Source organism: Cavia porcellus, unplaced genomic scaffold (assembly GCF_034190915.1).
Source record: "Cavia porcellus strain 051 isolate PalLab524CR breed Dunkin Hartley unplaced genomic scaffold, mCavPor4.1 scaffold_6, whole genome shotgun sequence".
NCBI classification, from domain to species: domain Eukaryota; kingdom Metazoa; phylum Chordata; class Mammalia; order Rodentia; family Caviidae; genus Cavia; species Cavia porcellus.
In genome coordinates this window covers 90012554-90038815 of record NW_026947489.1, presented here as the reverse complement: position 1 = coordinate 90038815, position 26262 = coordinate 90012554, and the positions used below count along the sequence as shown (strand labels likewise).

The 26262-nt window shown below is 53.0% G+C and overlaps 1 protein-coding gene across 3 annotated transcripts in view; it reads right to left on the bottom strand.

Moving 5' to 3' along the window:
- Positions 1-1581: 1581 nt before the first annotated feature.
- Positions 1582-26262, bottom strand: part of Fam117a (family with sequence similarity 117 member A) — a 40565-nt gene continuing 15884 nt past the window's right edge. For 2 of the 3 annotated variants that reach the window (XM_023563860.2, XM_013149548.2), the window contains exons 2-8: positions 18212-18381; positions 9981-10076; positions 8121-8231; positions 7637-7771; positions 6526-6727; positions 5551-5701; positions 1582-2770 (exon numbers count right to left, since the gene is read on the bottom strand). In XM_023563860.2, the coding sequence (XP_023419628.2) occupies positions 2470-2770; positions 5551-5701; positions 6526-6727; positions 7637-7771; positions 8121-8231; positions 9981-10076; positions 18212-18381 (1166 nt within the window). In that variant the 3' untranslated portion in view covers positions 1582-2469. Of the gene's footprint in view, positions 2771-3895; positions 4796-5550; positions 5702-6525; positions 6728-7636; positions 7772-8120; positions 8232-9980; positions 10077-18211; positions 18382-26262 lie in introns of those variants that run through there. The other variant, XM_063251372.1, reaches the window with a different exon arrangement.

The window sequence follows — 26262 nt, the reverse complement described above, 5'->3', positions numbered from 1 at the left end:
CCCTGGATCTTTTCACTGCCATCTCAAAACCCAAACCTCCAGCGTCTCTCCCCACCTTAATCATGGGCCCAGTTCTCGGGCGCCCGTTGGACTCGGGCAGCTCTTCCAGCGTCCTGCTCCTCTGGCACAGCCTCAGGCAAAGGAAGGAAACGCTGGGCAGCACCACACCCATGGCCTGGAGCCTGACTCATGAAGGCTTTAGGGGCAGGCAAGACAGCATGGGGGGAGGCAAGGGTAAGAGAGACAGGGTCTGTCCCCAGCCAGTTTCTTTCTCATGGGAGGAGAGGGCATTACCCCACACATTTGCCATCTTGTCCTGTGGCTTATTTTACTGAACCAGCCAGCAGCTCCAGAAAGCCAAACAGTGGCTGGTGAGAGACCTGGATTCCAGACCTAGATCTGCTTTTTATTTATTTGGTACTGGGGATCAAACTCATGACCTATACTTGCCAGGCAGGTGCTTATGCCACTGAGCTAAATCCCCAGTCTCTCAGATCTTTTTTTTTTTTTTTTTTTTTTTTTTTTAAACCAGCTGGGACCTCAGTTTACTTGACCTCTAAATCAAGTTTCCAAGTGTGAAATTAACAGGACTATGACAAGCAGGAGGGTGCTGTGGTTAGAAACATGGGCAACAGATTCAAATGATCATTTCTAGTCCTAGTCTTCCACTTTATATCTGTCTTTTGGGGAAAGTTAGTTCTATCTGTCTGACTTTTCCTCATTACTAGTGACTTACCACATTTCTCTCATTAGATGGTTGCCATGTTTTAATGACATTTCATGGGAAGCACCTAAGGTGACATCTGGTGCTTTATCAAGCCAGGGAATGGTGGCTGGGACAGTCTGGCCAGGGATCTGTCCTGAGGTCTTGAGAGACAAGTCACCTGCACTGGTCATGACTGCCCTTGAGGCGGTCCGGTTTCCACTCATACAGTGAGGAGAATAATCTTTTGTGAGAATGTTTTGTAAACTCCAAAGCACTATCAGAAGGTGGGGGTGGTTATCCCATTTCTCCCCAAAGCCTGGCAGCTCTTAACAGGTGTAGTACCAGACAGAGACCTGCAAAAGGACAAGAAAGGTCTCTTTGTGCCCTCTGAGCCACATACTGTTGTGGGTACTCACTGAGACAGGAGGAAAAGGGTTCAAACCTCCCCTAAAGCTGTGCCAAGAGGATCCAGCTGAATGCCACTCCCTGGTTCTGTCCCCCTCATCTGTGCAGGAAGCACACACATCGCAGTCTCTCCCTTTCATTGGGCCAGGAATGTAGCTCAGTGGCACAAGCCTCTGCATGGCATGTGCAAGGTCGTGAGTTTGGTCTCTAATACCCCCTCCAGTCTCTCCCTTTCATTATTTCCTGTCCCTAGGAGACTTTATCAAACTCATGGAAGAATGGGAAACTCCTCCAGGACACACCACACTTTCCATCTCGGAGCATGGTGTCCATCATCCAGCACCCAGACCAGCATAATTATGTGTTAAATAAGGGCTCTTTCCCTCGAAAACAAGGGGAAGAGATCAGTACACTACCCTTCCCCCTCCACTCCACTCTTCCCACCTGAGATATTTAACAGAACCTCAAGCTGCTGGGAATACTTATTTATTTATTTGGTCTGTTAACATCAAGATCTGCAAACAACCTCTAAACACAAGATAAGAAAACTCGAACATTAACATTCTTCAATTTTCTGTAAGTTCTGCAGTACGGAAAATATACAAACTTCAAACAGCTGCAAAAATAGTGTCTTTGGGAGAAAATAGAGTTTCTACATTGATACAAGAAAAATAGGCATTTTTTCTAATCCAGCCCAGCCCTAGGGCAGGCAGAGGGTGCAGAGCCACCACTTGCCACCGAGAGGAACGCCAGCTCCTCCTCTCCTCGCTGCCCACCTGGGGTTGGGCTCTGCTTAAGACAATCTTTAATCTGGGTGAACGTGAGATGAGAAAGCCACTTGGGAAAATGCTTGGTTGCCCCCTTTGTCAGCAGCTGAACTGGTCAAGTGTTCTGGCCGTCTATGGCCGCTTTGGTCAGCTCCTCCAAAGAGGAAGGCGTGGGGACGGGGCTGCAGTCTTCTGGTCTGCTCTTCTGTTGTCTCTGGAAGTGGCGAGGGAAGGAAATCTGTCGCCAGCTTCCTCCATGACAATGACAAGAGCTTCCTAGAAGTCATATGGACTCACACCCTGGGGTGGTAGATAGGGGACTCCAGGTCTTCTGGCTGAGTGTCCACCAAGGAAGGGAAGCGGTGGGGACACAAGTGTGGCTTGTAAGCCACCAGCTTCGAATGAGAAGGCAGGTTCCCTCGAATGCGCAGGGGCTGGTGTCCATCAGAAAGAGGACCCAGGGCTTTGACACAATAAATGAAAGTGCTCGAAGGCCAAGAGGGAGGGGGTTCTCCATCCCCCAGCTAGGGAAGCTAATGTGGCCTGCCACCAAGGCACTGGTCTCCATGGGGGGAGGGGATGGGTGTCCCCTCAGACCACCAGGGAACTCTGGAAAAGCACAGACTCTTCTGATGGTGGGGTGCGCTGCCAGGGCTCGAATGGCAGTGGGGAGGCCTTAGAGGCCTCTGGATCCTTCCGAGGTGGTGCTCTGGGGCTGGCGGGGGGGAGGGGCGAGCCCGGGCTGGAGGGGCAGTTCCGGAAGATGAAGCCCATGTTGGGGAACAGGGGCTTCATCAAGCTGACGGGGCAGAAGGCCGAGCCGGTCGGGTTGAAATGGACTTTGTTCTTGTCAGGACAGGAAGTCAGGAAGGCCAGATCAGGACCAGGGGACCTGGAGGGTGGAGAGAGACACAGACCCACATGTACACAGAGAAACAGCCGGTGAGCTAGGGTGAGATATGTTGCCATAGCAGGTGCCAGGGGAGCTGGGTCTCTGGCCATACAGGGTGGTAACTCGGCCAAAAAATGAAAGGTTAAGGTCTTCAGACCCCTCGGGTCTCTAATGTGTTCGTTTTGTTTTGGTATTAGAGACTGAACCCAGCACCTTCACGCTGAGCTACGCCCCCAGCCCCTTTTTATTTTACTGGGAGACTGGATTTTGCTAAGTCACTAAGTAGCCCAGGCTGGGCCTGAACTTTCCATCCTCCTGCCTAGCCTCTCTAAGTGCTGGGCTTGCAGGCCTGGCTTCTATTGTTTTAAACTTGGACTAAGCCACAGGAAATACCCTTCAGCTCAAAACAGAAGGGATAACTTCCCAATGCTGCGATTCCAGAAGATACCAGCAACCTTTGCCATGCAAAGACGGGGTTTCAGGGCAGAGCCAGGCACGGTGACATTCTAGGACCCTTGGGCCTAAGGCGGAGCTCTGCCCTGTGGACAGCGTGCTTGGGGTGCAGGTGGCAAATTCTGGGTCACGGGGCGAGAGTGCAGATGCATTGTTCTGCCTGTTTCAGGATGTTTGGTGGCATCCCTGGCCTTGCCCACTGGATACCAGCAGTACCCTGTCCTTGCTGTTTCTTGACATTGCCAGATGTCCCCTTAGGGTAAAAATCTCTATGGGCCTCAGGAATCTAATTCATGAACACATTCGCAAGGCAAAGGAGTAAAGCCTGACCAGGCGTCATGAGAAAGGCACCCAGGTCCCAGCTCACCTTGTGTCTTAGCCATGGCTGCCTCACCTTGAATGTGGGAAAATCAACCCTGCCTTTCTGACCACCTGGGGGAAATGGAAGGCTAAAGGAGGTTGGTCGGCCAGTCCCTAAGTGAAATCCTGTGACGGTGAGGAAGAGTGGCTGGCTGGCAGGGAGGCTTCCAACAGACACAGTGGGGAGGTGGCACCGTCACTAACAGGACCCATTGACTACTTCCTTTTTATTTATTTCTTTTAACTCAGGGCACTCCTCCTGCCTCAGCCTCCTAAGTGCTAGCATAGGGACACGCGCACCACACCTGGCCCTTTCCGTTTTTCTACTTTTTATTGATGTGCAGCCTGTATGAAGAACAATATACTCTGCACAGATCAGTACATTCATTTTCATTTTAATCCTAGAATTCTAATAATTCAAGGCCCCCAAATAAAAAACTGAGGTGTAAGAAGCATAGAAATCTGCAGAGAGTGGGAAGAGGTGGCATGGGGTGCCAGGGCTGTGCGGGGATGGAGTCTCCATAGCGCAAGGATCACCAGGCAGAGGTCGCTCTATAGAGGGTGGGGAGACCAAGCAACGCCCCAGGAATGTGAGTGCTGCCAGCATGACGCTAACTCCTGCCCTGGGAAATCCAGTGGCTTGGAGGAGATAGCTACTAAGAAGAGGAAAATATAGGACCCACTGTCCACATGGACTTTCCAGCGGGAAAGTTGGATAAACAAATTGAGCTCACGAGCTGCAAAGAGCAAACCCTGGGTGTCTTAGAAAATTCCCAGGGATCACCACCTCTCTCACAGGGAGGGTGCAGAGGCAGGAAGATGACTTTAAGAGGGCTTTTGGGGGCCTGTGGACTTGGCTCAGTGGCCTCAGTGCCTGGCCAGCAAGCACTAGGTTGTGAGTTTGATCCCCGGGACCTTGGGTTTAGGAGTCTGGGGAAGAATCGGGACAAGCAATAGTTTCTACCAGCAGTGCCCACTGGTGACCACTTAATGCAGGGAGACAGCACAGGAGCCCAGGTCGGCTTGAGCCACGTGAGCTGGCCTCTTCCCTCCCCACTCCTCAGAGGACTGAGACCCAAGGCCGGGGGGGGGGAGGGGGGGGGCGGGGTACGGGGCAGCAGTGACAACAGCTAACAAAGCCTCTGCAGGTGGCGGATCGCTCCCAGTGGCATATGCGGCTGCCTGGCAAATGCGAGGTAGCGAGTCTGATCCCTGGTACCAAAGAAAACACAAACAAACAAATGGTGCCCTCAACTCGTGAAACCCAGTGCCAGCTACGGCTTCCCTGACACACCGTGCTACACTTCCTGGCCTCCAGGAAACCACAGCTTCCAGGCTGAATCTGCCCTGGGGAAGATCATGCCAGAAGACAACACTCTGGGGGCTGTGTGACCCTCTGGACAGCCCACCCTGCAGTTCTCTGCCAGCGGGAGAGAGGCGTAAGAATCCACAGGAGAACCGGCTCCTGAAGTACTCAATGGGGTTCTAGAATCTTCTACAGCCCTGACTTGTCAGGACAGGAAGTTTCTGTCAGAGTGCATGACATTCAATGGCTGCACCACAGGATGAAGGGCTAGCCATGTGTGCTGTCTGTCTGTCTGTCTGTCTGCCTATCTCCCTCTCCGATGCCGGGCTGGCACAGTCTCCCACCTTTTTCAGGAGTGGAGAAAAATAGAAGAAACAAAGGGCTTGGGTTTTGGGAATTTGTCCTGCCCAGCTCTCCCTGCCCCTGCAGCTGGCATGTGGGCAGGGAGCGTGTTTCTATGGAGATAAGGATAAGCACAGATCTAAGTGCTCCGAAGAGGGAATGTCAACAAGTCTGATCACGGAAAAGCTGCCGAGCTGATCGGATGCAGACAATACCTTGGTACAGACAGTTCAAGGCTGTGCAGGGCTTGGCGGCCGGGTCTCACGGGCTCCCTCCTCTGGTCTCCCCCTCTCCCACGCCGCCCACGGGAGCTACTTACGTGGCCTCCTCAAACACGCGCACCCGCTCGCAGCCTTCGGGGGGCTCGCGCTTGAAGACGTAGCTGCGGTTGGGCTGCGGGGAGGCAGCCAAGGTGAGGACGGGAGATGGGCTGCCGTCTTCCAGGGAGGCCGGGGGACCCGGAGAGGAGGCTGTGGACAGAGAGGGGCTGAGCGCGCTGGGGACGAGGGGCTGTGTGTCTGCTTTCTTGGGTGTCACAGTGCAAGGCTGGGAGACACTCCACCAAAGAGGTGGTTTGTTTCACATTGTGCCTTCGAAAACCTTTGAGGTTGCTTACAAATATACCTCTATCTATATAATAATAATACTAATACACAGCTGAACTGATGAGAAAAGAAACACATACCAATTCCCAGGAGGCAGGTGGGGTCTGCAGCTCTAAAGAACTTTTCCCCCTGTCCCTTCCGCTCTGCTTTTGCCCTGCCAGTGCACACTGCCACTTCTCCATGCTGCAGTCCTAACATCAGTTCCTCCCTCCAGCCAGCACCGCTGTCCCAGCTCCGAAGAGCAAACTTTGCACAGCCCCACTTGGAGGTTCTATAAAACTCCTCTCGCTTTCCCCCCAGCCAATGTACGGCACCTGGGTTGCGAACACTGACTCTGTCTGTGCGCTGTTTATTCCTTTATAGCCCATGCCCTATTTCCCTGTGTCCCGAGCCCATGCCCTTGGCCAGCCCACCTCCCGGGGCTGCAGTGAGCCAAGGGCACACAGGAACAGGGGTGCCCCAACTTTCTGCTATCGCAGGCTGAACTTCAGCCCTAAACACCAGGCTGTGGGGTGTGGGGGAAGTAGAAGTGTGGGTGCAGAAACTTTATAAACTACAAGCCAGAACATAAAGGGGCCATTATTATGGTTGCTATAGTGTGCAGAAAGAAGATAACGCACAGACATTCTAGTGGCTCCTATGGACACAGCTGGGGTCTCTGGGTTTCTGTGGAGCCTCCATAGCCTTACCTTTGTCATTGGGGACGGACGCCAGCTCCTCAGCGGCACCCCGGTGGTCCTCACGGCTGGCCCTGCCGGAGGGCTGGGGGGATGCCAGCAGCAGGCAGGGAGAGTTGGCAGGGTTACCTGGCTCCATGAGGAGGAGGGAGTGATCGTAGCTGCCACTCTGGGAAGGAGCTGGGGCACGGTGCCCATCAGGGACCTCCAGGATCTATGAGGAAGGAAGGGGAGACTCAGTCCCTCAACTTTTCAGGCCTGCGGCTCTGCAATGACTCGGAGGGTGTCCTCCTCGCCCTCCCTCTCAGTTGCTCTTCCAGCTCACAGTTAACACTGAACACCATCTCCTCAAGACGTTCACTGCCTGCCTCTCCTCTTATCTAGGGAGTTGCTTCTTCTGTAACACCCTGTTTTTTCCCATGCCAGGGGGCCACCCATGATAATCATACTTACCTGTGAGTCCAAAGAAGGCAGGGATCTTGTGTGTGCTGGGCTCTGGGGTGACACACAGGTGACACATACGGGCAGACACATCAGAACAAGGCACCAGGATATTGCCGGTGCTATGTGTCGTGTCAGAACGAGCAGCTAGGTATTTGGACCCCCAGCTCGCTACACGGTATGCATGTGTTTGGGGGTACATGACATCCTGCATATACCCAGTTAAAAATTAACCAGTTGGTGAATCATAAACTGAGGTGTGTGTGTGCTAGAGCTCCATGAATACTGACTGGTGCTCCCCACTGGACTGCGGAAAAGGTGGCACAGAACTCAGCCTGGAAGTGGCATAGGACATGGCTACACAGGGCAACCAGGCACCAAGGATGAAGGATGGGTGCGTATCACCAGGTAGGGACAGTGGGATGAAGTGGCAAGGTGGCCATAGGGTGGGGGACCCTGGGGGACAGTGCCGAGGACTCCAAACATGAGCGGGCAGCTTGGCTGAAGAGCGAGGCTCAGCGTGCTGCAGGGTCCTGGCTGAGGGCCCTGCTCTCCGCTCGCCACCCCAGGCCTTCCTCGGGTATACTCAGCCAGTCGTTCTGTCCCTGAGCTCGGCCCATGGGTCTCTGTTTATGCAGCCACAGCCCGAGAGACCAGTCTTCAGGGCACGGCCACCACTCACCCTCAGCAGCTCCTCTTCTCCCTGCTCCTTCACGAACACCTCCTCTAGCTCTTGGTTGAGCCCCTCCAGGCTCCTGTGCAGGCAGGGGCTGAGTCGCAGGATGGTGGCCCCCGAGGGGAAGCTGGGAGCGGTTGCCTGAGGAGGGGGCGATGGAAATGATCACTTGAAACCTGCTCCCAAGCTCTGCCCCGCTATCCACCTTGATCAGGGACAGCAACCACACACCCCCACGCATCAGGACCAAGTGAGGAAAGGGTGCTCGGAGGTGGTCACTGTCTCAGTCATTGTCTCAGATACACAGGGCTGGGACAGACGTACGGAACCTCACCTCGAGGAGCCCTTCCCACGCATGTTTGAACTAAAATGCCACCTGGTCACCCACATGGCCACAAAAGCGTGCTCTGTGGTGGGGCTGCCAGACTCATGAGAGTTCCATGAACGACACAGGCAGACAGGGAGCAGGACAGGGCGACACAAAACTTACCCTCAGCGCCCCCCGCACGGTGTGGTCCCCTTGGAGCGGGAAGCTCCGCTCCTTCTCCTTCCCGCTGCGGCTCAGCTTTGTCCGCTGCAGCTGCTGCTTCAGCTTGGTGATCTGGCAGCCAGACAGACAGACAAAAGGACAGGAGGGGCAGGTGAAGCAACACAGAAGGCTGCCAGGTCCCTCCTCCCAGGGGTAGCTCTCCCACGGGTCCATGCAGGGACACAAAAGGGACACGGAACTTAAGCTGACCACACTATGTCAGCACCAGCTCTCTAGAAAGAAGACGTCCTGAGTAGGTGCCCATAGCCTGTGCCAATTCTGAATGCCCTCTCTGTCACCTGTCCACAGGTGGGCAGGTCAGGGCGTTCCTACCCACCACTGGCGAATGCTCAGGGGAGCAGAGCCACACAAAGCAGAGCTTCCAGGGAATGTGGGGGGAGATCCGCTGCCCGCAGCCAGGAAACTTCTGACCACAGCTTTGTAGAATGGGCTTTTCTTTGTTTTGTTTATCTCTTTTTGAGACAGAGTCTCATCAGGGAGTTTGGACTGGCCTTGAACTTGCACTGTAGCCTAGGCTGGCCTTCAACTCATGGCACGCCTCCTGCCTTGACCTGCCAAGTGCTGGGGTAACAGGTGTGTGCACCATGCCCACCTTTTTCTTTTGTTTTTTGAGACAAGGTCTCACCACACACTTCAGGCTAACCTTGCATTCAATGTGTAGATTAGGCGGGCCATAAACTGGCAGTGATCCTCCTGCCTCAGCCTTCTGGGTTCTGGGATGACAGGCATGCACCACTACTCCTGGCTGAGAAAGTGCTTCTCCACTGAGCTTTACAATGACTCATGCCATGAACCCTGCCCCAAGTGTGAGTAATTTGCCCACTCTCATCACGGAAGATTTTAAGTTTTATTTTGGTACTGGGGATCCAACTCATGACTGCACACTTGCAAGGCAGGCACTTATGCTGCTGAGCTAAATTCTCAGCCCTGATTTTAAGTATTTTTAAAAATTTCTTCTTGGGGCTGGGGATTTAGCTCAGCAGCATAAGCGCCTGCCTTTCAAGCAGGCAGTCGTGAGTTCGATACCTGGTACCAATAAAAAAAAAAAAAAATTTCTTCTTAATAGCCAGGTATGATGGTGCATGCCTGTCATCCCAGCACTCGGAAGGCTGAGGCAGGAGGATCGCTATGAGTTCGAGCCCAGCCTGGGCTACAAAGTGAGCCTGAACTACATAGAAAGACTCTGTCTCAAAAAAAAAAAAAAAAAAAAAAAAAAAAAAAAAACCTCTTACACTTGCATGTAACTACTTCATATTTTTTTACTCTTCTTAGCAGTGAGGCAGGGGATGGGGCTGAGGGTGAGTCCTGGCAGTGACCCTCTTAGGAGTTGCCACGAGGCTATCAGAGGAACTAGTGGCTCTGGAGCTCTGGAGCTCTGGAATCCCAGCCAAAGGCCTTCTCTACTCAGCCTCAACGCTTGCTGCCCCCCTGGGGCCAAAGGAGGATGAGGACCAAGTGTGCATGCCCTTCTTTGAGAAATCAGGCTAGTGAATAGTTAAGTAGTCAATGAGGCCGGGCGGGGCGGATTCTAATCCCCAGGGACTCATTCCCTGGCTTCCTCCAGCCACCAAACCACCGCTTGATCTGCACGGACAGCGCCTCCCACCCTGGCCCTGGCTGTGGCCAGGCCATTCCCTCGAGGAGGCTCTGGGCTCCTAGCAGCTGCTATCTCTCTCAGCACGGGGCTGGGAAGGCGCAGGGCTGTGAGTTTGGTCGCCCTCTAGAGCAGAGGCCTGGCATGCTGTAGTAGTTGGAGCACAGGTGGCCACGTGGGCCACGGGAGTCCAAGCGGGCGGGTACCTCTTTCCGGTGGTCTGTGCTGCCCCAGGACGCCGAACGCTTGTGTGTGCAGGAGCCAGCCCGCTCACCTTCTGGCTCTTGCCAGGACAGGGGTGTCTGCATGGAGAAAACAGTGACATTAGCCAGGGGTGGTGATACACTGGGGAGGCTGAGGCCAATCTGAGCTACATGGAGAGCTCAAGACTCAGCTCCATTGGGAGATCCTGTCTGGTAACCACCATCCCCCAGCCATCCAAAGAACGGAAAAGCACAGTGACAGCTCCAGCAGGCAGGCCCAGGAAGTGGACACGGCTTCCTTCTGGAGTCTGCTCCGCCTCCCCCGAACAGGCCCAGCCTGCTCTCCTCCCAGGAGCAGCCGGAGCCACCTGCGTAGCCTTTCCTGGTTTATATTATCGTGGTAGCCTGACAGGACAACTCCTCTCTTCTCCATGCTGACCTGCGTACAGATACTAGGCCGCCCCATACTCCAAGTGCTTCCCATAATGGGGATAGACACCACCTCTTCTCTTACCCAGCTCCAAGGAGCACCGGTTCGACACCCTTTGTGTTTCTTATTCTCTGTGCCTAGTGCAGGCCTGGGACCTGGGAGCCTAAGGAAACAAGCTACCACACACGACCCCTGGACAGTTTTACGTACTTGGTAAAACAGGAAAAAGGTCAGCACATACTCCCAGGGCGTCCCATCTCCCAGTGAAGCACAGGCGCCTTACTGCTCAGTGCTTGATCACTTTTTGCACACAGAATGAGCATGGAGACCCCAAAGTCCCCCCAAATGCGCAGAAAAGAGACATTTTTCAGAAAGGAGGAGGCCAGCATTTTGAAGCCAGCCTGATTGCTGAGCTTCATTGCTACTGCTTCTCCTGGGCCTGGCCCACCATGGCCCTCCAGGGGAAGCGCTCTCATCCCGTCATCCTCCCCCTGCTGCGCAAAGATATGGGCCAAGACAGAGAGAGGGGAGTTGCGGAACCACTTCCCAAGCTCCCACCGAGGGAGGAAGCTGCTGGCTCCAAGCATGAGGTCAAAGAGGCCCAGATCCCTCCCAGGACGAACACCCCTGCCTCCATTCCAAGGGAGGGGCCGAGGCAAGCGCCCCAGGGGGACCAGTTCCCCTCTAACTTCTGCGCACAGGCTGCCAAAAACCCGAGGGCCTGGGAACCAGCTCCTCTAAGAGATCTGCTGACCTCCCCCAGGAGGTTGCTGCAAACGGGAGGGGGGGCGGAGGGGACACAGCTAACTAGTCACTACCAACAGCTGCAAGAGGAGCTTGGTGGGCAGGGCAAGGCACACTGTGACAGTGGCCGGCTCAGTGCCATGACAGCTGCGCCAGAGGGGCCGCTGGGGATCCAGCCCCTGGCTCTTGCTGCTCCCAGCTGTCCACTGAGCAGGGTTTTGTGACACGGCCAAGGTGAGGAGACAACCTCGGCCTAAGTTTCTCCTCGGTGCTGGCGTCCCATGCCTGTGCTAGTGTGAGCACGTGCCCTGGAGGTGCGGGATGCCCGTGTCTCTGGGAACCCGGGTGTCAGAGCCTCAGCGGGGGTGGCTGAATGCACAGCTGAGGGAGGAAGGAGCCACCTTCTTGCAGCCACTTGGACCCTGCAGATGCGGAGCCCCCTCCCTTCCCAGTGCACCAAGCCACACCTGAACTACTAGCTCAGTAGTCCAACCCCTGAGTCCCACGCAAGCCTGTCATCCCCAGAAGAGAGGTCACAGAACAGAGAGGACAACACACAATGAATGAAGGTGGTGCCTTTCCTGCTCCCTGGGTAAACGCTGAGCTCGCAGGTGGCGAGGGAGAAAAACAGCCACACATGGATTGCTACCCGCAACCGCCATCTCTGCAGACTTCTGCTGGGACACAGAAGTGGAGCAGGAGAAGTCATATGGGCTTGCACAGGAGTTTAGGGAAGTGTGGAAGTTAGGGCAGCGGGGAGCATCTCCTCCCCCAAGGCAGCCATCCACTTCTCTCTTAGAGACACTGCTGCCCACTTACCCACTGGGCAGAGGCATGGCTTGGGCAGGCGCTTTGTCTTAGCAGCTGCCCCAGGCTTGAGCATCAGCCTCCCTCCCCTGTCTCAGGGGCTGTCTTGCCCAGGCAAACTCATCTTCAGTTCCTTGTTCCGGACCCGTCCTCTAAGCCTGGTCTCTCCACCGAGAATGACCATCTCTTGGGCTGTCCCCGAGTCTCATCCTCAGGGTCCTAACCTGCCTCCTTGGGCTGGGTGCTCCTCTGCCCCGTGTCCCCTCTGTGCGGATGGGCTCAGGCTGTTCGCCAATCATGCACTTCATAAACATGTGCTAGATGCATGCAGCGTGCCAGGTCCTGCTCCAGATGCAGGAGACCCAATAATGCCCCAAACCACAAAAATCCCTGGGCGCCTAGAGTTCACACTGTGTGGGGGGCTGCAGCTTAAAACAGTGATGTGTGTTAGAGAGAAACAAAACACAACCACAAAGGGGACAGGGATCCTGGACAGGGGCATGTAACTTAAATTGCCAGGGAATGGGCTACGGATGTAGTTCAGCGGCATAAGCACCTGCCTGGCAAGTACAAGGTCGCACATTTGATCCCCGGTCATTCAGTGTGACAGGTTGAAAACTGTCCATACTGTGGTGATGATTTTTCATTTTCAATTCTGTGCTTTTCGGGATTTTGCAAGCAGGCTCTGATGCTTCCCGATCCCTACTGGTAATAATATTGGTTCTTTTCATTATAAAATGATATAGGAAAAAATATCAAAAGATGATGAAGCGGAACCAAGTAGAACTGGTGTGTTGCAGAATGAGCATATAAGATCACTATTTTTTTTTCCTAATCCTTCAACCATCTGTTGAATTCCCCTGAATAAACAAATGGGGGGGGGGAGCCTCCAAAGATATCAAAAACCCATAAACCTTACCTTATATGGCAAAGTGGTTGCAAATACGATTTAGCTAAGGATCGTGAGATGGGAGGATGGTTCTGGGATTATCTGGGTGGGCTCTAAAGGCCATTTGCCAATTCTAAGTGTCCTTGTAAGACAGAGGCAGAGGGGTCACACAGACAGGGAAGAGGATGAGGCGACGTGACCAGGGAGGCTGAGACTGGACTGACCATATGGGCAATGAGCCAGGGAGGGCGGGTGGCCCTGCAAGCTGGAAGAGGCAGGGAACAGACTCTCCCAGGAGCATGCTCGGAACATGTGACCTGGCCGGCACCTTGACCTCCCAGCCTGCTGAGACCGAGCTGGGCCTCTAGTCCCCAGAGCTGCGAGAGAATGAACGTCTACTGTTTTAAACCACTAAGTCTAGGGTGTGAGCTCAGCCTCCGAACCCTGACCTGGCAGGATATCCTGTATCTGCAGCTGTTCCCATGTGCACCTCAAGTTGCTGAGGCAGGTGTGGGCTTTCCCCACTTCCACTGGACCAGGCACATCGAATGGGAACTATGCCCCTTATTTCCAGTGCTCCAGTAGGACAAGACCCTCCTCACCATAGATATCGGGATCAAGATCTCCCCGGGAAGCTACCCCTTAAAGAGGCAGCCATGGAAAGGGTCATGCCAGGCAGCAGGGCAGCCTGGAGTGGTCATTTGAGGTGACCCCTGGGAGGCAGAGCAGATCTTGAACAAAAAGGGTCCTTCTTGTCAAGGTGACTCAGGCACCAACAGCAATTCAGGTCCCACCGTGACCCAGGGGCAGCAGCTGAGGGAGACGTGGGCCACTTTGTACCTTCAAGTGGCAGCAGCCAGCTGTACCACCGATGCTTGGATTGTACAACGCTGGACATGGTTACACTGACACGGCCTGGGATTCTAAGGTCCCAGAGCAACCTGTGGAAGGATCACTGGGCCAGGGGGCAAAGGGTGGCTTCCCAAAAAGCTGCCCGCTATGGCAAGGAGCAGCTGAAGGATGGAGCTGGAGACAGCAGCAAAGGTTTCTCAGCCTCTGACCCAGCTAAATTTCCATGTGGACCCCGTGAGCAGAGGCAGTGAGACCTCCCTCAGCGTCCCTGGCACCTAAGCTCCCCACACAGACAGGGCTGGCTCTGGGGACATCACATCTGTGGGGGGCCCAGTGTGGCACCCAGTTGGAGACTATATGATGTGCTCCAGTTCTGTGGGAACACAACCCTTAGGACTGTGGCCAAACACTAAGGCAGGGAGAGGCTCTGAGGGTGGTCCGCTGGCTGGCACCAAGAACTCCAGCTACAGGTGGCTAAGGCTGCCATGCCTTCCGCTGACAGGGAAACCTCAGATTTTCCATCATGGCCCCAGTTTCAAATATTTGCTGAACAACTGGTCCTGGTTGCCAGTTTGGAAAATAGGCTCGGAGCCCAGGCCCCCGCACCCACAAACAAAAACATTTTTTAAAGTTCTGTGATGGTCATACTGAATTGACGTGTCATGGCTGAATGCTGGGGCACGGGCTTAGGGAAGTAGGGAAAAGATGTCACGTGGGTAGGAGATGTCCCCCCACACCAGCATGCCCACCTCTCCCTCGGGCCTTCAGAGTCAGGGGCCCGAGGTCTGTTGAGAACTTAGGCTTCTTCTTCCCAAAGGGTTCACGTGTTCTCAGACCTGGAAACTGGGGTTGGGGAGGACAGGGGCAGGGCTGGGCAGGGCTGGCACCCAGGGGCCTGTCTTTGGGCAGGATGACAGCAGAGGGGAACTCTGCTCAAACAGTCACCCAGCTGTGGCGAGACCACTTCCTCCCTCCAGTAGAGCGCACAGAGATGCAAACACTTTGCAGAGTGAGAAGGGAGCGGGCGAGCATAGCACTGGGGTGCACTGCCACCCCCAACTCAGCCGCCAGGAGCAGCCTGACTAAAGGACTTGGTTGCCGGCTCTGACCTGTGGACAGGTGGGCTGAAAAAGCATCCCCCATCACAAGTGGTGCTGATATTCATGCTACAAATGGAGGCTTCCTAGTGTTTCTGCCTAGCAGGACCAACTTCCCAAATAAGATCCACACACGCCCAGATATGCAGGAGCCCAGCTCTCCATGTTGGAGTGAATTATCTGAGGATGACCTCTGTGCCTAGGAGCTTAAAACACAGCCAGGAAGCCTAGTATGGTCGTGCATGCCTGGAATACCAGCAACTTGGGAGGCTGAGGCAGAATTGCTACACAGTTGAGGCCAGCCTAGGCTATAGTGATTTCAAGGCTCATCTGAACTACACAGTGCGACCCTGACTCAAAAAACAAACAAACAAACAAAAAAAAACCACCCAGGAAAGGATCATTGGCAACACTGGGATAGGCACCGATGGAGGAACTGTGACCCTGGAAGCTTCTCCTGTCCTCTGAAGAGGCTGCATGGCTCATACACAGAAAGCCTAGGCACTGGCAGGTGTTCCGGGCTTGCTCCCTGGGTCTGAAACTGGCTCACAGTGGGCAGTGCCCTGGCTCATTCTAAGGGGTTCAGAGGAAGGGACTGTCCAAATGACCCCAGCCATGGCTCTGACCCTACTGCAGGGCCTGTCTGCTCCCCCGGGAATGCCAAGTCCCCAAACACACCTGCTGGCCACGACTGCAGTCAGGGGTGGGGGCTCAGAGCAGGAGCTGCTGGCCAGCTATGGTGGAGGAAGCAGACAATGAACCACCTACGACACCACCGACACCGCTGTGGCTGGAAGAGAAGGGGCGGAAGGCGGGGTAGGAGGACGGACAACCCTCTGTCGCGCAAAGCAACTGGGGAAAGGTCTGAGACCTGTTCATCTTTAACAGCTTAAAAGCTTTCAGTGGTCCAGGGACGTAGCTCAGGTACAGGGCATTTGCCCAGCATAAGTAAAGCCCTGGGTTCCATCCCTCCGCCCCTGTAAACCATGTTTCTCACGGACTTTGGAAGGTCCTGCACCCTCTTCCCTTGTCCACCCTCGCTGTATCCCCCTCCTAAAATTTCCCATCTCCATCTTCTCTGGGGGAGGCAGGGAGGTGTCCCGCATGCCTCGGGCCTTTACAGTGTCATACCCATGCCCAGGAGGCAGCCTGTGCCAGGCCAGGGACCTCAAGCTGGAATTTGAATGCAGCCCAAAACCTAGAAGCAGAAAATTCCCAGAAGAGCAGGACAGAAAGATGGGCCGCGTGCATGTTTTGATTTGGATGCCTGCGCCGCCGAGAATTCTCCCACCCACTGCAGCGGCCACAATATTGACAGGTTGCTAAGAGTTCCTCGAGGGCTGGAGCCCATCCTGGGGTAGGAGGAAAGCTGTGTGTCGGGGCCCTACCAGACCCATGGAGGCGCATCGCTGACCTCTGTCTCGCAGTGGCAAGCAGCCCAGACTCGTTACATAACAGATCTGGCCTGCAGCTGGAGCCCGAGTGAAAACACACAGCCTGGAGCCCAGGTTCTCACCCAGCCAGGGACCGACGAGGCCAACCTGCACTTCGGGACAGAAAACTCTGAGGAGTGGGCTGGCGACTTCCTGGAGGCTGGCAGGAGGAAACCACAGCGGCGGGGACAGGTGGGCTACCATTGTGACAAAGGGAGTGAGCCGATGTGTTCGAAACAAACTCCAGCCTGCTCTTCCAGGAAGCCCTCTTTAATTAGATGTCATCTGATCTGAGCAGAGAGAGAGCCAGTACCATGTGGAAAAAGTACAGCCTACACTACCTGACAAAGGACAAAGCACAAATCCTGCGGCTCCCAGAAAGTAAGCCTACTCCATCGGCCACCGGGTGTGTGTTCTCCCTTCTCTTCACACTCTTTAGATCTCTAAAGAAGGTCACCGATACTTCTGTTTAGAGTCAGGGTCTTGCTATGTAGTTCAGGTTGGCCTTGAACTGTGGAGTACAGGCTGGCCTTGAACTATAGAGTAGAGACTGACCTTGAACTCGTTGTGATCCTCCTGCCTCAGCCTCCTGAGAGCTGGGATCACAGGCAGGCGCCGCCATGGCCTGCAGAAGGCCACTGATTTTTTTTTTTTTTTAACTTGTTATTTAAACTTGTTTTACAATTGTCTTGGTTCAAGGTGGAGTATTCCCGGGAGAACCCTCTTCCTGTCAACTTTGCCAGACATCTGGCCCCATCTCATCCCTTGGCCGTCTGTTCCCTGGCCTTCATGGAACTGGAATCCGGGCTCAGGGAGGCCAAAGCTTGTCTCCATTTCCTTAGCCTTCATTCCAGCATGCCAAGAACAGGCTCATTAATAACACTGGAAAATGGACGTCACAAAAAACAGATAACGAAGCGATAGGATGTAGGGTGACCGACACAGGGTGCTTGGCACCTGGCTGCCACCCCTCCTCCCAAACAGGCAGAGCGGGCACACCCCAGCCTGTGCTGAGGAGCGCTGGTCCGTCTGACTCGCCCCAGGTGGGTAGGGGGCTGACTCTGTACCCCGGGCTCTTCCCCCCACCCCCGCACCCCGTTTCCACCTGGAACAGCAATCTGCTTAGACTGCGCTGAAATGCTAGCCTGACTCTCACCGACTTAGCAGCTAAGAATGTTGAACGCCCCAATCCGATTAAGAAACAGCTTCAGAAAACTTTGCATGGGGGGTGGGATTCCTGGCTCAGGTTAACACTATTTTATCCAAAAGCTGACAAGTGGTCTGTTCCATTCTTAATGAGAAGATCGTGCCAGAGAAACCTGGATTCCATGGGACTCAAACAGGCACAGGGGAAGCTAAGGTAAATCTCATCGTCCAAAGGCTAAATCTCAGAGTCCACGGCTGACTACCCACACATAAATACTAAGTGCTAGGCACGGTGGCACACGCCTGTCACCCAGCACTTAGGAGGCTGAAGCAGCATGATCACCATGATTTCAAGGCCAGCCTAGACTACATAATGAGTTCAAGGCCAGCTTGAATTACATATAGAGATTGTATCTCCAAAAAATCCAAACAGAAAAAGCCAAAAAAAAAAAAAAAAAAAAAAAAGCCAAGGAAAAATCCAGCTTGATCCCTTTCTTCCACCAGTTTGTGGAAAACAAATTCATAGTCCTGTAAGGTTGCAAAAAGTTGGTACCAGGTGTGGCAGTACATGCCTGGAATTCCAGCACTTGGGAGGCTGAGGCAGGAGGATCATTGCCAAGTTGGAGGGTACAAAGTGAGCTCAAGGCCACCTGAACTGCATAGCGAGACCCTGTCTTAGAATGATAAAAAATAAAAAATAAACAGATGAGCTGGTGAACAGCAGATGAAAAGGTGCCTGTACAACCCAAACCCAGGAGCAAAGGCTCTGGTACTGGCGAGAGGCCCCCGCAGCCAGCCTCCCCCATCCTGACCCCGCCAGCAGAGCACCGAGTTACCTGGGTGGCCTTGTCACTGGTACAGCAGGCGAAGGCCCCATCTGCTTCTCGTGGCCACTGGCCCAGAAGGTAGGAGCTGAGGATGGTGTCCAGGGAGAAAGTACGCCGGACCTGGGGCGGCTGAGGCCTACATGCTGACTTTTCTGAGGCCACTGAACACGGGACGCTGGCTGGAAGAGAGCAGAGCCGGCACACCTGGCATCAGCACGGAGCACGGAGGCGCGGCTACCAGGCTGCTTCTGAAAGCCTCTCCCTGGCACCACGTCTCACTGCCCTCCTAAGAGCTGAAGCAGCTTAGGAAAACCTGGTCGGCCCAGGGCTCCCCTGACCGACCCAGGGTCTCCAGCACTGCAAGGAAGTTTTACCATTTTACCTTGGGTTTAGAGTTTACTCTACACATGCCTCCTTCCAGAGCCTGAATCTCTCAGTCTCCATGCTGACTCTCCTGGGAGCGGCAGCTTCCCATCATTAAAGACAGAACTCTTGCCAGGCACAGGGTGCATGCCTATAATCCCAGCACTTGGGAGGCTGAGGCAGGAGAATAGCTGCAACTTTGAGGCCAGCCTGGGCTACAAAGTGAGCCTGAACTGCATAACAAGACCCTGTCTCGGGGCTGGGGATTTAGCTCAGCGGCATAAGCGCCTGCCTTGCAAGCAGGCAGTTGTGAGTTCGATCCCCGGTACCGATAAAAAAGGAAAAAGACAAAAAAAAAAAAAAAAAAAAAAAAAAAAAAAAAAAAAAAAGACCCTGTCTCAAAAAAGATTGAAAGAAAGAAAAATATTTATGTCATTTTATCTTGGTTAAAGATTTCTAGGAGAAAGTAAAATCTGAAACTATTGAGCCACTGTAAGGGCTCTGGAACTGTTGGAAAGTCCCTGTCTTCCATGTCAGTTCAAAACACTCTGCTCTCTGAGTTCCATAAAGGCTCATCTGCTTAACAGAACGAGATGCTCCCACCTGGAGAGTAACCCCTTGATAATTTACAGGCATATTAAGCTCACCAAAAAGAACTGGGGATAGTAGGTATAAACCGACTTAAAGAGCTGCACATTAAAAAGGTACTAAAGAGGGGCTGGGGATTTAGCTCAGCGGCATAAGTGCCTGCCTTGCAAGCAGGCAGTCGCGGGTTCGATTCCCGGTACCGATAAAAGGGAAAAAGACCAAGAAAAAAAGGTACTAAAGATTGGCAGTTCCCCAAGGATTTAAACAGAATTTCCTTATGACCTAGCAGTTCTACCTATCCATCTGTATCCCCCAAAAAGCTGACAGCAGGGACTTGAAAAGATCTTTGTACACCCAGGAGCTCAATCTAATAGCCAGGAGGTGTACAGTGCCATGGATCACACCCACTGACACAGGACGGGCACAGAGGACACATACTGCCCGAGTCCACTTAGAGCAGGCACCCAGAATAGGTAGATTCATGCTGGGGACAGAAAGTGGAACAGAAGCCACCAGGAATTAGGGAGGAAAGACAGTAGGAGCTATTCTTTAATAGGCTTAAGAGTTTCTGTTTCAGATGACTAAAAAAAAAAGCTCTGGGGGCCAGGGATGTAGCTCAATGCTGTAAACGCCTGCCTGGCAAGCGCAAGGTCCTGAGTTTGAGTCCTGCTCCAAAAATAAATAAATAAATAAATAAATAAATAAATAAATAAAAGGTGTGGTCCAGCATAGTGACACCAGCCTATGAGTCCAGCCACTTGGGAGACTGAGGCAAGAGGACTGCAAATTCTAGACCAGTCAGGCAACTTAGTGAGACCATGGCAAATAAGTAAATAATCAATCAAACAAACAAATAAAAAACCACCAGGCGTGGTCTTTTGTGCCTGTAATTCCATCACTCTAAGAGGCTGAGGCAGGACAATCAAAATTGAACCCAGCCTAGGCAACTTAATAACTTAGCAAGACCCTGTCCAAAATACAAAATACAGGGGGAGGGGCTGCTGGGGACACAGCTCACTGTGAAGGCCCTGGCTTCGATCCCCAGAAGCAAACAAGAGAAAAACTAAATTCAGGCTGGGCATGGTGCTGCACCCCCTTAAGCCGCCAGCCCTTGAGAGGCTGAGGCAAGAATGTCGCCAAGTGGGAGGCAACCTGGGCAGCTCAGGGAGACCTCATCTCAACTAAAACGAAAGCAAAGCCCACACCGACCTGCAGATGGCTGATGGGAACCGCTGTGAGACACCGTGAAGGCGCTTAAAGCCTCTGAACTGCACGCTTTCCATGTTTCCTGGTAAGTTTTATGTCATTTGCATTTAGCCACAATAAGACACCAAGCATATTCTCTAAATTCATTGAGACGCATTTGACATACTTTTTTTTGGGGGGGGGTACTGGGACTCAAACTCAGAACCTCACGCTTGCCTGTCCTTCGCCACTGAGCTAAATCCCCAGCCCTTCACACACTTTTGATGAACATGAAATGTATTATATTATTGTCTTGCTTCTTCCACCCATGTTATGAGCCTGTTTTTCCAAGTGTCAATAACCCACATGCTTACCTTTTTAAAGACTACATGATGTTTCTCTGTAACTGCTTAGCTGTTCCTATAGTACTGGACGTGACAAGGTCCCCACCCCATCCAATCTGGACAACTTCAAAGTTACTGAGCAGCCAACTTTTCTTTTTTTAGTTTAATTTTGTTTCTTTGAGACAGAGTCCCACCATGTAGCCCAGGCTGGTTCTGAATTTGTGATGATTCTCCTGCCTCAGCTTCCCGAGTCCTGGGATTACAGGCATGAGCTACCACGACCGGCTTATTTTTTATATATACACACATTTCAACATCCAGAGATAACATGCTATGAGATACAAATTCTTGTAGCCACTCAGTATATAAATATACTTTTTTAAAAACTGGGATCACACTGTATATATTGTTTTGCTATCTGTTCTCTCCTTGTATCATGGTCTTCCTAAATCAATACATATTGGCCTGTGACACAGAGTTTTCAATGATCTTAACATTTCTGTGTTTAAACTCTTCCAAAGCTCTTCCAGAGCTGGGAGTCAGAGGGTCCGTGATCCCCGACAGATCCTGGATAAAGCCCACCACTGTGCACGCCACTTCCCTTCTGCCCTTGCCCGGTGAGATCCTGGGAATCCCCATCCAGGCTTGGCCCAGGAAATCCTGTTTCTTCCTTATACTTTGTCCTCCTCTAGTAATTTACCCCCTGGGGCAGCGGTGTGGGGGGTGTGATTCCTGAATAAATAGCTCAAGCCCAGGCCTGGCTCTGATTTATCACCGTGTCCCCCACAGTGCCTATGGCATTGGGCTGGCACTTGGCAGGCACCCAAGAACTTCCATAAAATTGAAAAGTCTTTTCTAGAAGGGGAAACCTGCTCTGATTTCACCACAGAGCCTAGGTTGGCTCCACGTATCCGTCCCCAGCAAAGACCCCGTTTGCAGCTGCCTGGCTTTTTCTCTGAGATTCTGAGGGCCCAGTCTCTCTCTTACCTTCCCTGTGACCTTGTCACCCATTAAGTCTGTGACGGCCTCCCAGCTCAGCCCCGACTTTATCTCCCACCCATCAAATCTTCAAGAATATCACATCCCAGTCCCACAGGAAGAGGATGTGTCTCAGTTTCTTTTCTGGCATTGAGGAATAGATTAGGTCTCAGCTTTATTTCCACAGTGGACACATCGTCCTAGTGCAGGTGCCCGCTCAGCTCCTAGCTAGCCAGGGACAGGATCTTCTTATGCCTCAGAACCCTCGGCAAGGCTCCAATGTCCCCCCCAACCCCTTGAATCCTTGATCCTCCCTCATTACTGAGGCAGGGTCTCACTACATAGTTCAGACTAGCCTTAAACTATGTCCTCAGGCTGGCCTCAAATTCAGTGATCCTCCTGCTTCAGCCTCCAAGTACTGAGATCACAGGTAGGTACCACCACACCCAGCCAGAGATTTTGATAAGAATAAAGTTTTTAAAAAATCTATTGCTCTTGGAATGGACTGTGAAGGGCAAAAAAAAAAAAAATCTATTGCTCATCTCATGAACCTCCCCCAAATGGTTCGGCAAGCACCTGCTAATTTAGGGACCACACCTGTAAGGTTAAACCAAGGGGTCACTTCCCACCCCAAATCAAATACAAACCAAAGCCAAAACCAGACGGGCACAGTGCAGTTCCCTAACACCTGGTAGGGCCTAAGATGTCCAGTCCGATCACAGCTCTGCCACTACCACCGACCTCCCCAGCCCACGCTCCCTCTGCCGAGAGCACAGTCCAGCCTCCGTGACCTCGCAGGGCTGCTGGAAAGAAAAGAGATTCGATCATGCTTTGATCCTCCAGGACCAAAGGGAGTGGGGAAAGAGGTGACTATCCGGGAAAGATGCGCACTCTAAGTTCCAGCCACTGTGTCCCCAGGCCTGTGCCCTCTCAACCCCTGGGAAGGTGCAGGTCTTAGTGTCAGCACCCTCTCCTTACTAGTGACAGTATCACTAGTCATGGATGCCACCTGCGATAAAAGGTGCAGGGGACACAAAAGCTGCTCGGACACTCCCGCATCAGCAACTGCAGATCGGCACCTGAGTCCTGCCACCCCATGACACCAGCCTCTGTTCAGAACCTGCCCACAGAAATCTCACAGTGAGAAACTGAGATAAGGGCCCTGGGTTGTTCCCACAAGGGTGCACCGGAAATGTCCGGATAGGGGTCCTGCCCTGCACTGCAGCGATTATGGCTCAAAGGGAGAAGGCGCTGAGGAGTCATCCCGGCTGCCAAGCAGCCCTCTGAGACTTGGGGAAGAGGGAGGGAAGGCCTGTAATCGGCTTCCATATCAGAGCTGACCAAGCAGCAGGCACGGGGCACCGGCTGGTGGCTGCGGGAGGGTGGAGTGTCCTGTTTACAGCTCCATGGGGGCATTATCGGCCCATCACACGCTGCACCTCCACAGCCCAACCACGTGGTGGGGTACCTGGCACCAGGCCAGGCTGTGTCACCACACAGCTGAGTCGTGCCGGATGCCTTGGGTCTTGGGCAACAGTGAATGGAAAAACCAAAACAAAACAGGACAGGCTGGTGATAAGACGACAGGGCTGCTATCTCCCAGGGCCACTTGCCCTGTGTCCCAACTGCTGTGCTTGCGGGGTTTGCGGAGAGGGGTTTCGAGCAGACAGGCCTGCTGGGGGACAGTCGCCCGCATGACAGATGAACTGAACCAAGAGTGTGAGCGGACCCGGCACTCCTCAGTGAGCAGACCAGACTGCCCCTCTGCCAGCCTGTGATAAGCACTGCTGATACAGGAGGAGGCAGGAAGCCGCTGCTCCCCAGGTGCCAGCCACAGCCAGGTACCAGCCGTGGGCAGACTCCCTTCAGGATGCCAAGCTGTCTCTGCTGCTCCCCAGACCTTCTGCTGGAAGTCAGCTCTGGCCTGACCACGCCGGCAATCTCAGCCCAGGAAGGACAAAGTGACAGCTCTTAGAAGGTCAGAATGGGGTCCCAGAAGGAGGCAGGCAGGAGAAGCTGCAAAAGATGAGGTGCCTCTGGCTTCTCTTTCAGGGTTGACATCCGTGTAAGGTGGGCACAGCAATTTACCTGGAGAAAGCAGCCCCTGGCCAGTGGGCTCCAGCTGGGCACGGTCCTGGGAGGCTTTTCCGCTATTCTCTTTAGATCAAGGTAGAAGACAGAAGCCTGAGAAACGGAAGACAAAACTACTCTCCACTCCTCCAACGACATTAGGCCTAGTCAGCTCCAAATACCAGGAGAGGATTCCAAAGGGGCAGCCAGTGAGAGCTGACACATGGCAAACACTCACACCGAGCTGCTCAACAAACAAGTTATGAGTCATTTTCTCATGCTGCCGGGCTTTGAAGCATTATTAGCACTATTCTTAGCTCCCCCTTTTCTGGGGGTACAAGGGAGGAGGCCGGGGCTCAAACCCAGGGCCTTGTGCACACCAAGCTAGCACTCCACCAGGGAGCCACACACCCTGCCTCCACTTCCCCGCTTAAAGAGAGAAGGGCGCTTCTCACGACACAAGCTCCTCGGTTACAGGAAATAAGAAAATGCACATGAGCAGAAACTAAAACATACAGTGTATGCTTGCCCAGAGACCAGCCCTCATCTTCCCCCACGCACATGTGGACACAAACAGGTTTTTAACAAGCTGAGGATGTATCATGTATGCTCTTCCACGCAGGGTCTGCCGTTTGTTAGGGAGGCAGGATGGCTGGAGGAGAGAAAGATTAGCCTGGAGCAGAACAAAGTAAAACAGGGATTTGGAATTCTAAACATCTCCCCAAGAACAGATCTGCAGGAAGCAGGGGAAGTTCCTCCAAGCAGCCTTCCAGGGATTATCTTTCTATTTTGGTGCTCATGCTGGGATTAGCAGGGCAGGCTGTTCCCTGGGTGCCCTGTGGTTCAGTATCACTTAAAACTGCTTCACTCCGGGACGGGAAACGGAGGGAAGTTGTGGTGAAACCGAAATCACCGATATGATGGTACAAGAGTTCAAAGTCCTCCGTGGAAAACCCACAGAGAATCCATGCGCCTCAGCTGGGAAAACCGAACCTAGAGCTTTGGACACTTCTTCCAATGCCAGGCCACCACCACTGCCTGCAGCCACAACAGGGAGAAGAAACTCAGGAAATCAGATACGAAATACAGGTGGAAAAGGAGGTACATTAGGTCCTCTACTGAGAAAGCTTATCTCCTCCCCACCCCGAAAAGAGCAATGGTACTCAGGTGCGCAGGAAGAACTTCTTGGGTGGCCCTCGGTCAGTCACTGTCTCCATATTTAAGTGGCAGCTCCAGCTCAGCCACTGCTGGCCATGTCCCTGACTTCCCAAGATGCAGACCACATCTGGAGGCAGCTGGAGAGTCTCGCCAAGAGAAACCCTTTTAGAGATGTCACTGGGGGAGAAATAAGGCACATGCGTCCTATACAGCGAGGGTGTCACGAGGAAGGAAGGGCAAAACGTATGCTTGCATTGACATTGGACATGGACAGTGACCATTCTGTGGTTCAGATATCCAGGAAAGGAAGTGGTGTGAACTTTTTACCTTTTATCTGAATTCTCTGAAACATTCCATAGGAGCCCAACATTCTCGAGACAAAACAAAACACGGGCAGTGACTGACTGGGGCAGGCTATCCTTCAGGATCCCTGAGGTTTTTTGCAAGAAAAGCCTGCCTGGCACACAGGCAGCCCCTTCCCCCTAGGAAGCCCCCACCCCAGGGTTATCTGGGAGTGATGATTTTGGGGTGGCTGTAAATTCGAAGAACCAGCAGACACCCTTCATGTCTTCCCCTCTTCCAGAAATCTGATCAGCTAGCCCTTGTCTTCTAAGGTAAAGGAGGTAAAGGGAGAAACAGAGATGAGGGCTCGTCTATGAGGAATCTTGCTGGAAGACAACTATGCTTCAAAGTGTACCCTGGGGGCTGGGGATGTAGCTCAGCAGCATAAGCACCTGCCTGGCAAGCACAAGGTCACAAGATCATGAGTTCAGTTCCTGGTACCAAAAAAAAAAAATGTACTCTCATTTCTGTTCTGAATTCTCCCACTGGGCAGAGATGTCACAAGTGGAGGTGGACAAAGGCACTCCCCATGTAGAGAGCCAGCGGATTTCTCCAAAGCTCTCTGCTGCTCAGAGGGTTTTCAAAGTACATTTCCCATCCTGGTATTTCATTGTCAGACTTGACTGTGTCTTGACCTCCAGGCTGCCCTGGTTCAGGAACAACCCCGGGACTGTTCCCCTCCCTTGCTGGAAAGGAGGCTAATCCTCCCTCAGTCTCAGAAATGTTTTATCCAGGAACTGGGCATGCTGGGTCAGTTGAGGGAAGACAGATGACAATTAGAATGAAGGATTCCTAGTGCAGAGACTGGGGTCGCACACCTGTAATCTTAGCATTCGGGAGGCTGAGGCAGGAGGATCTTTGTAAGTTCAAGACCAGCCTGGGCTACAAAGTGAGCCCAAGGCCAGCCTGCACTGCATGGTGAGACCCTGTCTCAAAAACAAAACAAAATTAAATTAAATTAAATTATGTGGATAACTTTCAAATAATCAAAATAATCTCTGCTTTGACAACAAACCATGACTTCTTTTTCAC